This window comes from Lichtheimia ornata, assembly GCF_029851405.1.
Source record: "Lichtheimia ornata isolate CBS 291.66 chromosome Unknown scaffold00006, whole genome shotgun sequence".
NCBI classification, from domain to species: domain Eukaryota; kingdom Fungi; phylum Mucoromycota; class Mucoromycetes; order Mucorales; family Lichtheimiaceae; genus Lichtheimia; species Lichtheimia ornata.
In genome coordinates, this window is record NW_026695326.1 from 30,446 (window position 1) to 45,693 (window position 15,248).

A 15,248-nucleotide genomic window follows, 5' to 3' on the forward strand; every position below is an offset into this window, starting at 1 on the left:
GCTGTTCGCAATTTGGTTCGTGACAACCGTGTTGTATATGGTGGTGGTGCTGCCGAAATCAGCTGCTCTTTGGCAGTTGCCAAGGTTGCCGATGAAGTATGTATTTCTCCATTTCTCTCGCTCTCTCTCTCTAGTGATCCCATTTGCTGACATGCTTTTTTATATAGATCTCTTCCATTGAACAATATGCTATGCGTGCATTTGCAGATGCTTTGGATGCCACTCCTCTTGCTCTTGCAGAGAACTCTGGTTTGTCGCCCATTGAAACATTGGCTGAAGTCAAGGCACAACAAGCAACTACCAACAACTCAAGATTGGGTATTGATTGTCTTCACAAGAGCTCTAATGGTAAGTGATTTTATCCCCATCCCCCACCCACCCACCCACCCACCCTTTTCTTTCGGCATAAATTGTGTTTAGAAGTTGGAGCATGATGTCTAACAAATGATTACTTTATAGACATGAAGGAGCTACACGTGCACGATCCTCTCATCTCCAAGCGTCAACAATTCCTCTTGGCTACACAATTGGTCAAGATGATCCTGAAGATCGATGATGTGATTACCACTGGACCCTCGGAAGAATAAACTCAGCACCTACAGATAGCATGTTGCATTTTCATTTTTTCTCCCAAAAAAAAAGTGTTGTCTTGTATAGATTGCTCCGTGGATGATGATGGAACAAATGGGCGTGGGTGTGTGCGTGTGCGAGTGCGTGTGTGTGTGATTTCTTTTATGCAGGGCCATATGAGCCATGCATCATCATCCTCTTTTACCGACGGGATCTTGACATTGTTGCATAGAGAGCATACGCTCTTCTCATCTTCCAACCAGCTACTTCCCCTTTCTTTTCTTTCTCCTTTTTATCCACCGTCCTATAATCCCTCGTCTACCATACATCCACTTGCATTTTACGAATCATCTCCTTCTATCCAGGGTCCTTTGTCATTTTTAATGGATACGTGTGTGGGGGACAAAACTGGTCGAATGAACTGAAACGAATCAATCAAGCAAGGAGCATTACTTTTTGGTGGTAAAACTCCCTGCAACGAAGGAGTGAAAGAGTGTGTGAGAAAAACAGCTACGAGTAATATTTATAAATGTCCATTGGCTAAACATGAATGCATTGTGATTAGACCCAGGTCAGAGTGCATCGGTGTAACGATGCAGGAAAGGGTGGATGATTTGACGTGCTATGCGTGACATTCTTATTGCATATGTATGTATGTTACACACACATACCTCTCTATACCATCATACATTGTAATGCATAAATGTGAGTTTTCGTTATGGGATCCATCATCCCCTTCGATCGGCAAGGAAAGGAGATTGTCAAGTGAGGAGCTCTATCTCAGACGTCGCTGCTATCAAAATTATACTAGTTTGATTGACTAAAGGAGATCATTGCTAATAGAGAGCATGTCAATAGTGGTAAATGCATAAAGGACCGTGTGTATTATGTGTATGTATGTGTGATGCCATTCTATTTATGGTTACGAGGTTGGGTTCTCCATACGCATCATGTTTTCTTGAAGAAGTGTGTTAGGGTGAGCTGCTACTTGGAAGAGATTAGAAGGAGAGAGGAAATCCCAATATGACGCACGGATTAGAATTTGTTAGTGCCATAGGAGAATAAGAGCTTTCTATTGGATGGATGTGCGTGTCTATCATGGTGGAGGTGATATGTATTACATGATTTAGTGCAGATCTCTACCTCTTCAAGTACTATAAACGACATCTCTCATATACATACAACACAGCTTTGCTCCCAATAGGGGCTGCCCTATGTTGCTGATGATCCGTAAAATGTAAAGTTGAAAGAGAACGTGAGATGGGTGGATTTGATCATCACACAGGGATGAGCAATCACGGAGGCAGTGCGAGGAATAAGATTACGAGGCCTATGGATTTGTGCGCGTTGAATGCATGTATGTGGCAAGAAGCCAAAACAATCACTTTACGAAACAATCACAAGGTTTTAAAGGAGCAATGGTGGCCCGAATAAGCAAGCGAAGGTGTGCGAGAGGAGGAGATTCCACGTTGGCATATCAGCACATGTAAAGGGAGGTCACAGCTGCCTTTGGTTCGTTGTTGTTGAGAATATCTTTGCCATTTTGTATCATTCCTATTATGCTTCGAATATAGTAGCAAACACCATCCATGGATTACATGGCTTGGTATTGCGTACGGGATCAGGGTAAAAAGAGGAGGAGATGATCAAATCGAGAAGCTCAAGCATGGAGAAAAAAGGGTGGATACGAGCAGGTACGAGGTATCTGCGCCAAATGCAAAGGATACCACTGTCAATGATGGGTTTGCCACCCCTTCGTGGATTTACCTTTCCGATATTGCTCTCATGTACTGATGATTAAACCAGAGAGCAGAACCCTTTTAAAAGCGCATTGTATAAATTCGGTTGCTCTCTTTACCATTCACTTGCCCTTTCCTTTCCTTCTTTTCTTCTCTCGTTATCCATATTTATCCACCCTACCCCATCCACTCTTTCAACAACCTCTATACCAATATACCTAATACAAGCTACACATACTCCATATATCTAGCGATCCACTCATAATAATGTACAAGACCATTTATCGTTTCCGGTACGTTCATTTCACTACCATTCCACATCTACACATCCTTTTTTAACTCTATTCTTCCTTTCGTATGTAGCGTGCGAGTGGAAGGAAATGCTATCCAATTTCCTTTACATCTTTGTATTTATCAAAACGAGGTGCTCAAGTTTAATGATCTCTTTGACAAGATGCGCAATGCAGCGTCAAAAGAGGTAATACCAAAAGCAGGGAAAACGTATTATGTAAAGACGCCGTCCTAATGGCCCTATTAGGACATTAATATGAGCGATTACTACATCACGACCGAAAAGAGCAACACGCAGCAAGGTGGCGCCATGCTGCATGACGATCAATCACTGCGTGATGCATTAAATGCGGTGTCCGAGCGACATTATATGGAATTGGTTTTACGTAACAAAAGAGCAAGAACATTATCCCCACCATTGCCAACATGGCGTCGAGAAAGCGTATCTTCTTTTCCAGGCAAGTATATTAACAATGACTTTTGTGTGTCAATCTTTAATAACGAGGCGAGATTTTCATCTATTATAGTACACCCGCGACAAGCTTCTAATGATGTCCCGGTGATTAAGCCGAATGCTTTCAGGTGGTCTCCGGTACATAATACGGAAATGCGGCTAGGCCGATATTCTCTAGACGCAACACATGACACCGACGGCACGAATGATGACTCTTTCTCCTTAACATCGTCTATTCGCAAAGATTCCGGTATTTCGCTTGGAGATAGTTCGGAGATGACCAAGATGGACATTGACAGTGATGTTGCCTTCAAAACACTCAAATTACCTAATATCCACCAAACACCCGAAGAACAACAACAACATCGATCCTCCTTGTTCGAGTCGCCGCCTATTATACATCCGCTTGACCTCCGCCGTACATCAACGACTATGCCTCCTTCACCATCATTGTCATTAGGTGCCCCTATCAAATTACCAGCAATTACATCGTTGACCAAACCGAATCAGCAAGATGACCATCATCATCATCATCATCCATCATCATCACCATCTTCCTCTTCTCAACTAGCACCTATTCACCGCCACTTTTCATACGACGACATTCGCACTCCACCTCAGACACCATCCTCCTCCTCCCATAGTGCCAAATCACCACCACCACCTCCCCTATCTCCATGCAACCCTGGCAGTAGTAACAGCAGCAATAGTAGTGGTAGTAGTCATAGCAACATCAGCTATCACCGCCATCCTGCATTTACTTTTGCAGGGACATCATCACCCAACTCAGCCATGATCCCTGTTGCTGGTACTTCCAGTAGTAGTATGCGTCGAGTATCCAAATGCAAGTCATCTAGTGGTTCAGCGCCTGGTCAATTTCTTTGTGAACATCTTGTGGATCCTGCATCAGGTCGTATTTGTGGTCAAACGTTTCGCCGTTCTTATGATCTATCAAGGCATCAATCGATTCACATGAAGAATCGTCCCTTTTGTTACTGCTCACAATGCGGAAAGAAATTCACTCGTATGGATGCTCTTCGCCGTCATGAACGTGTACAAGGTCATAATGCCAACAAACGTCATCATACAACAACCGGTCAGGATCGTCATCATCATCGAGCTCTGCCTCATCAACAAATGGTATAGCATGTATAAATCGTTTTCATCATTGTCAAGAGTAAACAGCAACGAGAGCCATCCCCTTTTTTTATTCGTCTTGTTTACTGCGAAGTGGTGTGCATACGATGGATAAGTGGGTTGTATATATATATGCAACTGAAAAAAAGGGCGAGATTAACTTGTGTTGTGCGTGAACGTGTGTTGTGCGTGGATGTGTGTGTGTGTGTGTGTGTGTTGGATGAATGTGCTTTCTCTTTCTCTCTTTGTTGATATTTAGCGTCTTCCTCGTCCTCTTCCTCGTCCTCGTACAGGACCACCACGTCCACGTCCACGACCTGCTGGACCTGTAAATGAAAACCAATACATGAGAATCAATCCTCCTAATCAAACATTGGATAGTACCACTTGCCTTCTTTCTTTTTAGCCTTTGCCTTGGGTGTATCATCAATAAGCAATGTATCAAGTGGTAAGCTGTCAGGCAAGATAACGCATCGAATATTGTTGCCACGAATGCTGAGAGAGTCAAGGCTGGTGGGATCTCGATTCTTGACGGTCATCTTTACAGTCTTCAAGTGCGTGTTCATGCTCATATCAACACCTAAGCATAGATACAAAGTGAATCCTCTTTTCTTACAACCTCTCTCCTGCATACTTACCAGTAATAGTGCCATGGACCACTGTGCCATTCTTAAGCTCGACGCTCACCGTCTCGTTGTTCAACTTCATCAAAAACCTAGAGATCGATACACCAGGATGAGCATCCAAACGCGTGTTCTTTCCAGATCCTTGTCCTTTGAAAGCATCTGCTGCCGCTCATCGACATTGTCTCATGGGTACTTTACCTGACTAACTTCATTGTTGCGATGCACTTGTATACTTTGTAGAAAGAGAGAAAAAGAGGCGACAAGTGACGAGGTTTACCTGCTATCTTTCAAGTCCCGCGACCAGATCTTGTTCTTCTTTAATGCATGACCCATAGAGAATAGCTGCTATTTGAATACAATAAACTCATCACATATTGGAGATGAAGCATGCCTTGGGAACAACTGGATCTAATGGGTGCATTGCTTATAAAGATATGGACATCAATAGGGTACGTTGTTGCATTTGCAAAAGACGGCCGTTTTCTTTTTCAAGCATGGCTTGCATTTCCTCTATAGATACCCCGTATTAGAAGCCGTATGTTACCTGGCGTAGGTAGTTCTAGTGATTGCTGATGTCATGTAATTGGATCATTATTGGTGTTTGCGGCGTTCAAGTACCAATACATATACCACGCTAAAGTACAATGATGCTCTTTGTAATGAGATGTATGTATTAGCATAATAAAATGATCCCTGGATTACTGGAAAAAGTACTTTGACACCGGGCTTTTGTCGTTGTCTGATGATGGATATTGCCAACACCATCATGTTGGATATCAATTTTATGGTCAGGGCTGATCTTTGTGGTGGCTATTCAAAGTGCTTCATTATCACCCTACATTCATTGTCTTGGTCGTCATTATGCTATTTGGCCCTTGCTATAAGGATCATCCTGCTACGTTTGATGAAGCATACAGTAAATGCTAATCAACAATCCCAATAACCATAGACAAGTCCCACCTCGTATCATTTTTAAGATACCCCATTACTAAGTAAGAGATGAAGATTGGCGACAAGAAGTTACATAAAGCCCTCCACTGTAAAGACCGAGGGTTGTAGATCTTATGGGATCGTAATACGAATGCCTCAAAAACATCTATTACAACGCCGAGCTGCAAACATGAAGGCGAGATGAAAAACAAGCATTGCAAGTTGAAAGACAACTCATTCTCTTTATGGAATAAAGGATCAGCAAGTAACAGCTATCTTAGTTCTTTTTGGGCTTCCCTTCGAAACGGATGGGAGTCTGGATATTAACGAGCCAGGAGACGCCAACAGCTACGATAAAGACGACGACAATGGAGACACCAATGGCCATAAAGATACCAGGTGAGAACAACTGATATTTAGCAAAGATGGGTGCGCTGTTATCGGATGCAGGAGCACGACGTTCAAACATGCTGCGCTTCTTCATATGTGAGGACTAGAATGAGGATGATGATGATGACATTAGAATGCGTGTTTCGGTGGAAGATGGCGTATACGACTTACTGATTGTTTTGCAGAACTCGAGGTATAAATGACGGCATAATCGTCTTGGGCATATTCCTGAACAGACTTGATAAACTCATCCACCGAAGCATCTACCCAAATCTCCTATTAGTAGCTACCCTCCCTCATTTTTCCCTCCCACACGGGCACATACCATTTTCCTGCATGGCGGCAACAGAACCAGAGGTGGAAGGCAATGACATGACAGCGACAGTAGGTGATCGAGCATCTTGATCAATATCGAGACCTATTCAAAAGATCAGTAATCCACGCTTTGCATGATCTTCTTTTCTTACCTTGTCGAGGAGCCACTTGTACCATGTTACCTTCACATTCCTCAGAAATCAATTGTGCAAGTTGATTGACGTTGACACTATCAGCAATGTATTCGAACTCGGTACGCGTGGCAGCATCCTTGCGATATTGCTACATAGCCCACTGTCAGATACCAACATCTTTTTTCTGATATGTCACATATACCTTGATGGCAGCAAAGGCTTCTGAACGCGAGAAATCGTTGACATGGATCTATATATGAAACACTTTAGCATTCCCCTTTTTGCAACAGTATACAACAAGATACACATACGCCGGGTTGGTCAACGACAGCAATCAACTTGGCATCACAAATGTCGGGTGAGAGCGACGACCAGATGGTAGTGACGGCATCATCTTTGCCAACAATGAACTGTTCAATGGCATCCATGGTAGGTGTAAAGTAGCTGTTTGTATATACAATGAGTTTCAATGTCGTGTATAACGTTGAATGCGTTGCTGTGTAGTCATGGTGCTAGTAACACTCACTCCTTGGGAGACCACATAAGACATGGTACAGTGCTTTCAAAGGCAACGACAGCGGATGCCAGGGACGATAACAAGGCAGCAGCGTATATCTTCATGGTGTCGTGGTGGTGGTGGTAGTGTGGTGGTTGCTGTGAAAAAGAGAAAGCTGTCTGAAACGCTCCAGGTGTCGGTTGCACGCGCCCTCTCATTCAAACATCGCACCTTGAAAACACAGCAGGATACATAGTTGATCAACAATAACAACGCCATCATCATCATCATCATCATTACAAAGATAAAAAGTGTACATGTATTGATAAACAAATCATTTACTAGCAATTGCTTTTGTTCAAAAGTGTACAAGATGGCGATGGAGGAGGTGTGTGTGTGTGCGTGGGGGGAAATAAGTAACAAAAAGCGTGCATTGGATGGTTTAAAGGTAGTAGCAGGATGACAAAATGTGTGATGAGGGGGTGGGTGGGGAAACAAATAGATGTGTGTGTGTGTGTATAAAAAGAGGATGCAACATGTCTTTTTTAGTTGTAGGTATCGTTCTTCAACGAGCTAGATAGAAAAGAATAAAAGGATGAGTAAAAACGTTATATGGAGTAGATCCTTTTTTATGCTTACCCTTCAATATCGGCAACAACCATCTCGGTGACGAGTTCGTCAAAGCTGACCTTACGCTTCCAGCCGAGAGCTTCATTTGCCTTTGCAGGATCACCAAGCAAGAGTTCGACTTCGGCAGGGCGGAAGTACTTTGGATCAATACGAACGCGGACCTTGCCGGTTTCAGCGTCCTTGCCGATTTCATTAACGCCTTCACCTTCCCAGACAATCTTGCGACCGGTGACAGCAAACGCCTTTTCAACAAAGCTGCGAACAGTGTGTGTCTCACCAGTAGCCAACACAAAGTCATCAGGCTTATCTTGTTGAAGCATGAGCCACATGCCTTCGACATAATCACGTGCATGGCCCCAATCACGCTTGGCATCAATGTTACCCAAGTACAAGCATTCTTGACGACCCAAATGGATATCAGCAACAGCACGAGTAATCTTGCGAGTCACAAAGGTGCGGCCACGACGAGGAGATTCGTGATTGAAAAGAATACCATTGCATGCATACATGTCATAGGACTCACGGTAGTTGACAGTGATCCAGTAACCATACAACTTGGCAACACCATAGGGCGATCGTGGATAGAAGGGAGTGGTCTCCTTTTGTGGGGTTTCAACCACCTTACCATACAACTCGGAAGTAGAAGCTTGGTAGAAACGGACACGATCTTGCAAACCACATGTACGAATAGCATCCAAAAGACGCAAAGTACCAAGGGCATCCACATCACCAGTGTATTCAGACATATCAAAGGAGACCTTGACGTGAGATTGAGCAGCCAAGTTGTACACCTCAGTGGGTTGGATTTGAGCAATAATATGGACAAGGCAAGTAGAGTCGGTCAAATCACCATAGTGCAAAAAGAACTTGACATCTATAGGCATCGTGTTATTCCCTCTATCCTTTTGTTCCCAACTAAAGGCCATTTTCCCATACCTTGATCATGTCTATCCTTGTAAATGTGTTCGATACGACCCGTGTTGAAAGAGGATGATCGACGAATGATACCATGTACTTCATAACCCTTTTCGAGCAAAAACTCGGTAAGATAGGAACCATCTTGGCCAGTGACACCTAAATTCACATCATCATGAGTTAGTATTGCCATGGCAACGTGGGTTGTTGTTCTTCCATATCCTTTCTCAGGTACCACCCGATCGAGATGGTAGATCAAGAAAAAGGGGACAAGGGTGACTTACCAGTGATGAGAGCAACCTTACGGCTACGGTATTCTTCAAGAGTAAAGGAAGAGTTGGTGGCAATCTTGACGGCGGCGATGCGGGCTTCAGACATGATGAAGTTGAGATGAAGGAAACTGAAAATAGACGAGGAGGTCTGCCTCCGTCTTTTTCTTTTTATATAGTGAGACAAGGATAAGCATCAGGTTACACAACCTAGTGTGCTATGATAAGACCGCGAACAACGCTAACAGCATCCGACCAATGGAAGCAGATATTGCTTATTTCTTCTTTACCATCTTGGCAAAAGATCAGGGGAGAGACCCAAGAAGAGAGAGAGAAAAGGTATACAAGATTACACTAGTTTTGTGTATTGCATAATGATTCAATATATATATAATAAAAGGAGGGAAAAGGACTATGGTACAATATATATAAATTCTACACTACTTTGAGATGTGAATGTGTGTGTGTGTGCGTGTGTTTCGTATGTCGGTGATAAAAAACGTGATGTGATCGACGTAAGATGTGGTGGTGGTGGCCCCCCTTCTTTTTCTTCAGTGTGCCACGTTGGTATTTTTTTTAGCACAAGAGCGATCGGACACTCATTTCCGTTTTTCGATTCGAGTCCGTCTTGCCAACAGCCGCCGCTGCTGTGCTGCTCTCCAATTCAGGAATACTTGTTTGCTTCATTGTCCTTTGCGCTGCTGAAGCTGCTGCATTCAAAGTACTGCTGGATGTTTGTAGAAAATATTGTGTGGTGGGATGGGTCACTGATGGTATCACTCGTCTTGATGGAATCGTATTGCCTCCTCCTGCTGCTCCTCCACTACCACCTCCTGCTGCAGTAGTATTAGGCGGTAATCGATAAGATAGGCCTGGACTAACATGGATCGGCGTTGTGGAACTAGTGCCATTTCCTCCTCCTCCTCCACTTTGTCGCCGCATGGTATTATCAGCATTGGTGGCTATCTGCCGAAAACAAGATCCACTCAACGATGGAAATAGTCGATCGGCAACCTTATTCTCCATTGGCTGATGTCGCTTATCTGCTGTCACCGGGGCAACATTCACCTTGGGCATAATATCCAACTTTTTGGTAGATAACGTCACCGTATTAAGCTGTGAATTGGTAGTAAAATGACCTGGCAGTAATCCTTGTCGTACTTGTAATGATCCTGATCGAGGAGGTTGTGATGTAAGTGTACGTGGCATCAAAGGTCGATGGTGATAAGATGGATGGCCGACGTTATTGTTAATGTGGTTGCTGCTATTGCTGGGAAGAGGCTGGAACTTTGATAAAGGCCGACGATTGTTCTTATTCATATGTTGACGAGTGTTGTTGCTGTTGGTGCCACTGTTGCTGTTGTTGACGTTGTCTTTGTTGTTGCTCACCACTTGATCCAATTGATAAGGTCCTCTCACTCGATATTCATGTTTCCTTAATTCTGCCACAATATACAACTTGTTCAATGTTGAAGGCCTTGTCAAATCGGCACCAAGCCCAGCGCCCAATGAGACTTGCATTTGATATAGCTCATAATCCCCGGATTGTTTCTTGACATGAATGGTATCCATAAACACTTCCGATCCTCTCGCAGGGACCATCAACTTTTCTGGTTCAATTTGATGAAAAAGTGGTGATGTTGTGCGTTCTGAAGGGGGTGGTCGAGCATCTGGTCGGAACTCTTTGCCGTATTGCCGTGTAATATCCATAATATTATCAAGTAATAATCGATGTAACCGTGCCAGCCGGTCAGTGTCATGCGAAGAAATGAGACCATATAAGGAACGATGCATCAACTCGTTTGGATCATATCCCCATGATTCCTTTGTTTCCTCCGATGCTCGAGCACAGCACATTTCCATCGATAGAAACATGGTAATCGTAGTTGGTGATGTTGAGGATGAGGATGATGAGGATGATTGTATTGCTGGTGAAGATGATGTGGTGACAAAGGATAATGCAGGAGATGAAAATGATGATGATGGTTGTCGTGGTGATGGTGATGGTTGCTGTGGTTGCGGTTGCTGTGCAGCGGGGGTTGGTGATATTGACGATGATTCATGTTGATCTTTACGAGTGGCTATAAGATCATCCTTGTTCCATGTGATTTCTTGTTGCTGTTGACCACGAAATGATTCCACAGGTTCGTGAACAAAGGAAAAGCTCGTGGATGGCGTGTTCTTTTGCATGATTGAAGCAGGCGTTTGAATAATCATTGATCCCCCATACATGATATTGAGTCGTTTTGTATCATTCAACTTTGGTCGTCCTCGTTTCTTATGCTGCACATCTTGACATGTCGATGCTTTCCCTGATGACACACATCGCTTGCACGGTCTTGATACTATACGTTTAAAGCCATGAGCACCTTCAGCTTTTCTCTCGCTCTAGATACTTACCATCACATGCTAAATGAGCCTTTTTGCAGTTGACACCTATACGATGACATTATTAGTAAAGATTGAATCATACAAGGTGGATATTGCTTACAAGCACTAGGGACATGAGACTTGTATCCACGTTTTGCGGGAACAACCATAGGCGTGGGTTGTGAATCAGCGTCATTGGTTGTTGTTGTTGTTGTAGTAGTTGTGGTTGTTGTAGTGGAAGGAGAATTAACAAGAGCCGAAGAGGGAGAGGAAGGTAAAATGACCATGGAAGCTGAATCGAGATCGGAATCTGGCGATGGAAGATTGTGGGGAAGTTGTCTTTGAGTTGCAGACGAAGACGGCGGCAGCAGCTGCTGAGAAGGTGCCTGCATAACAAACAAGGAACAGCAGTTGCTAAGCTGAGTGAATGGGGGAGCGAGAGAGAGGAAACAAGGGCGGTGAATGTGTGCGATGAGAAAAACTCTAATAGGAAAAGAAATCCATTCTCTTTGTTCTTTGCTTTAACGACGGCGTCTCATTGTTCGTTCTTGCATGCATTGGATTGGTTGACAGGTCGGCTGCTACACATTTTTACCCCACATCCGCAAAACCAGAAACCCCCATCACAACCACCACTCGCAATACGTACAATGTGGGGAAAGATATCCACAACGCTTACTTCCATCATCATCGTGAATAATAAAGCCCATGCTTGTTGTGTAACTGTAATAATCCCATGTTAGTCGCCTATCTTTCCCACACTCACACTGCTCACTACTGCTTCCCGTATTTCGTCGACAGCTACTTGTTGCGTTTAGTATCACGTATCCTTTGCTGCTTGAATGACAATTACCCCTCCTACATTGCATGTCCCATCCATATATGGCACTCATCTCATTGCATATTACAGATAAGATGCCACGTGTATGTAAACCCCATGGGCAAGCCTGTTGCGTCGTACATCCATCATGTTCTCACATTACACCATCAACCGCTTTAACCAAATTTCGCTCAAATATTCCGATGAAAGGGTGTGAGAGAGAGAATAGGGAAATAGCTGTCATCAGCAATTTAGTGTTTCCACCACCAATGTTAATGCGCTAGCTGGTGGCGGTAAAAGAAGAATAAAATGCAGCAGCGTGCACGATGCATTAAGTCTTGATGCATCAGCCACACTTGTGTGCAGCATTAAAGTTGAGGAAGCACACACACACACACAACAACACGTCTCTGCACAAGATCGATCGTATGCATCACCTTGCATTTCCACACCTATGGACTTTATTTGTTCAAGTAGCAGTAGAAACCGCCACCAATGGCTTTACTATTGGAAGAATTGGGCCCACCCATATGCCTGAAAATATGGTATGATATACCAACCTCGGAAGTGAGAGCATCCCTGTTGTTTGTTTGTTGCCATGAGGACCTGGTTGGCGTAATGGTTACTACTAGGCTGTTCATGTTTGGGTATGAAGAATGTTCTCATTTGAAGGGCCCGATATAGCAATAATCAACCAGTTTTTCCCCCATTACAGCTTTCAGTGCAAGTCAAATACGATAAAAGGATATCCTTTCAATGATTTTTGCCATTACTGGATGTAACTTTAAGCGAAAGCATCCATTGTTTCTATTCATTCAATTTATGTTGTGTGGTATTAATAGCAGCCCCTTCCGCCGCAAGTATCAGGAGACCCAATAAACTTGTCATTGCAGATAAGGTTGAAGTGCCAAGTGCGATCCGAGAATATTGGATGACAGCGACTATCCAACATGGCCATGTTTTGGATAAAGTGCCATCCATTTAAACTTTCGTATGTGCCTCACAAACGTACTAAAATGGCTGTGTCGGGCTAATTGTTACTAAAACGATCCCTGCAAATTGCGTACCGTGCATTTCCACAGCCTGATATCTTGATTGTGCCTAATTTAGTTCAAAGAATATACCTGAACAACATCCCCGAAAGCCAATGGTGAACAAGTACCACCACCCTTAAGCAGCACATCTCATCCATCATGCATATACAACAACATCCGCCTATCCGGGGGACTGACACACAAAACATCATATGGAAACAAAGAATCGCCTGACAAATCATAGCCGATAACGACGCAGAGATTGTTCTTATTGGCACAACGCAATGACGGTGTACCGAGAAAAGAAGAGGAAAAGGGATCGTGACTTGTTGCTATTTTCGACGTTGCTATTGTGCGGGATTGGGGGATCGCCTATATGAATGGGCATAAAATGCATTGGCTGATGATGCCATTTTACCCTCTTTCTTCCCATCTTCATTTTTCATTGCAACCATGACGAGTACCGGGTTTTTATCACTGCAACAACAAGAATCACCAGCCCAGACTTTATCTTACACACCTTGCCAGCCATACAACAACGACAATGATGAGGACGGTGGTGGCATGCATGATAATAATAACCGAAAGCTACTGGTTGACCTTGTCCGTGATCACCATTCGCTTTACTTTATGGAACATCGAGATCGCCCCAACGTTGTAGCACGTGTCCTTGTTACCTTGCATGAGCTTGGTGGTAAGCTTAATACATGCTTCGTAATGATGATTTTAACTCTTTTCGTCCAGCTAGTAACGATCAGCTCGCTCGTGTATATGATCAACTTTATGCTGAGTTGACTCCTTTGAGAATGGCACCCATTCAAATTGACGAGAATAATTGGCAAGAGTATCTAGGCAACCCCATGTAAGTAATTGAACAATGAACCAACCAAAAAAAGAGGGTCTTTGTGCTTATCATGTCGTGCAGCTACTATGGAAATTACCTCGACTTTTTCGACAAGCAATTAGAAACGCATGGCATGGAAGGTGTCGTTGAACGCTATCTCTACGATAGCGTGCTACTTTATTCTGTGGGGTCCCAACTACAGCCGCTTGTTCATTTGGCATTCGGTATTGAGCAACGACTCCCACTAGTGGTGACACAAGGTTTAGCGTATTTGGCAAGCACTTTCTTGGATGTGTCGGAGCTAACAACCATCCACAACGACAACAATGACGATACCAACGCCACGTTCTGGAACGATGAACAGCTGCTGTTTGACCTTGTGGGTGCTGATCGTCGTTTTGGTGGCAAGATTGATGGCAGCAATACGTTTCACTCGGCTGTCAAGGTGTTATTGAAAAGCAAAAGCGATCTGCTAAAGACATATCTATTCGAGTGGACCAAACGTAACAGACATCAAACCCTTCAGCAACGTTTGGATGAGCTTGTTGCTATGAGCGTACGATTAATTACTTATAGCAGCCATCAACAGCGTGTGGGTGCCATTGAGCTTGATTGGTTTTTGGGTGGTGGGCAATTGCTTTCATCCGCCCTGGCTATCCAAACACTGATCAATCATGCTCCATCCCACGTTAATATCATGATGCCCCTCGTCAACTTGCAGTTCCTCGCCACATTATGCACGTACATTGTTCAAGGACGACCTCGTGATATGGGTGCATCAGCTTCCCTATTCTCATCCACCACGTCATTTACTTGGGAGCAATGCGTTGCCACCATTGTTGAGTCGGCCGACCCTAAAGCCATCCTCACCTTACAAGCCTTGAAAAAAGCACAGGATCAACATCCTGCCGATACCCATCTCTATCTCCAAACCGCCAACTTCCTTGCTCATTTTGCTCAAAACGGCACTTGGGTTAAGGGTGGCATTGGTTGGTAACCAATAACGTCTTTATTATGATCATCATCAATACCGCTATTATGTATCCTAGCCCACCACCACACACGTTTCCATGCCAATTTTGCAAGACCTATTCCCCCCCCCTCACCACCCAACTCTTTCTCGCTCGCTCTCTTTGTATATATCTATGCATCATCTCTTTCACTTGTCTAAATGATATCTTTATAAGCGCAATCGGGTTATGGACTATGATTGAGCAATATAAATGGCTTAATGCAAAGCGGGTATAGCTCTTTTACTCAGCCATGTTGTCACCTGCAGGAATA

At 43.7% G+C, this 15,248-nt stretch overlaps 7 protein-coding genes across 7 annotated transcripts in view; 3 read left to right on the forward strand and 4 right to left on the reverse strand.

Annotated features, from left to right (window-relative positions):
• The window catches only part of O0I10_002171 (T-complex protein 1 subunit epsilon), a gene marked incomplete at both ends in the record, with an annotated part of 2,772 nt that extends 2,185 nt beyond the window's left edge, over positions 1 to 587 (forward strand). Inside the window, 3 exons of the mRNA XM_058482258.1 lie at positions 77 to 96; positions 168 to 348; positions 460 to 587. Coding sequence (XP_058346756.1) covers positions 77 to 96; positions 168 to 348; positions 460 to 587 — 329 coding nt within the window. The remainder of the gene's footprint in view (positions 1 to 76; positions 97 to 167; positions 349 to 459) is intronic.
• A 1,989-nt stretch (positions 588 to 2,576) lies between these two features.
• On the forward strand, positions 2,577 to 4,200 carry O0I10_002172 (uncharacterized protein; the record flags this gene model as incomplete). Its single annotated transcript, XM_058482259.1, has 4 exons — positions 2,577 to 2,602; positions 2,673 to 2,787; positions 2,848 to 3,058; positions 3,128 to 4,200. 4 exons carry the CDS (start codon positions 2,577 to 2,579, stop codon positions 4,198 to 4,200), a joined length of 1,425 nt encoding a protein of 474 aa, XP_058346757.1.
• Positions 4,201 to 4,446: 246 nt separating this feature from the next.
• O0I10_002173 (small nuclear ribonucleoprotein Sm D1) lies at positions 4,447 to 4,899 on the reverse strand (the record flags this gene model as incomplete). Its single annotated transcript, XM_058482260.1, has 3 exons — positions 4,447 to 4,517; positions 4,583 to 4,771; positions 4,830 to 4,899. 3 exons carry the CDS (start codon positions 4,897 to 4,899, stop codon positions 4,447 to 4,449), a joined length of 330 nt encoding a protein of 109 aa, XP_058346758.1.
• Positions 4,900 to 6,024: 1,125 nt separating this feature from the next.
• O0I10_002174 (uncharacterized protein) lies at positions 6,025 to 7,207 on the reverse strand (the record flags this gene model as incomplete). Its single annotated transcript, XM_058482261.1, has 7 exons — positions 6,025 to 6,240; positions 6,309 to 6,400; positions 6,463 to 6,555; positions 6,605 to 6,734; positions 6,789 to 6,836; positions 6,898 to 7,030; positions 7,113 to 7,207. 7 exons carry the CDS (start codon positions 7,205 to 7,207, stop codon positions 6,025 to 6,027), a joined length of 807 nt encoding a protein of 268 aa, XP_058346759.1.
• Positions 7,208 to 7,627: 420 nt separating this feature from the next.
• O0I10_002175 (GDP-mannose 4,6 dehydratase) lies at positions 7,628 to 9,005 on the reverse strand (the record flags this gene model as incomplete). Its single annotated transcript, XM_058482262.1, has 4 exons — positions 7,628 to 7,655; positions 7,722 to 8,586; positions 8,649 to 8,786; positions 8,912 to 9,005. The coding sequence occupies 4 exons, from the start codon at positions 9,003 to 9,005 to the stop codon at positions 7,628 to 7,630; spliced, it is 1,125 nt and encodes a 374-aa protein (XP_058346760.1).
• A 467-nt stretch (positions 9,006 to 9,472) lies between these two features.
• On the reverse strand, positions 9,473 to 11,658 carry O0I10_002176 (uncharacterized protein; the record flags this gene model as incomplete). The annotated part of the gene is made up of 3 exons (XM_058482263.1): positions 9,473 to 11,241; positions 11,297 to 11,332; positions 11,388 to 11,658. 3 exons carry the CDS (start codon positions 11,656 to 11,658, stop codon positions 9,473 to 9,475), a joined length of 2,076 nt encoding a protein of 691 aa, XP_058346761.1.
• A 1,915-nt stretch (positions 11,659 to 13,573) lies between these two features.
• Positions 13,574 to 14,961, forward strand: O0I10_002177 (uncharacterized protein; the record flags this gene model as incomplete). The annotated part of the gene is made up of 3 exons (XM_058482264.1): positions 13,574 to 13,814; positions 13,865 to 13,982; positions 14,046 to 14,961. The coding sequence occupies 3 exons, from the start codon at positions 13,574 to 13,576 to the stop codon at positions 14,959 to 14,961; spliced, it is 1,275 nt and encodes a 424-aa protein (XP_058346762.1).
• Positions 14,962 to 15,248: the final 287 nt, after the last annotated feature.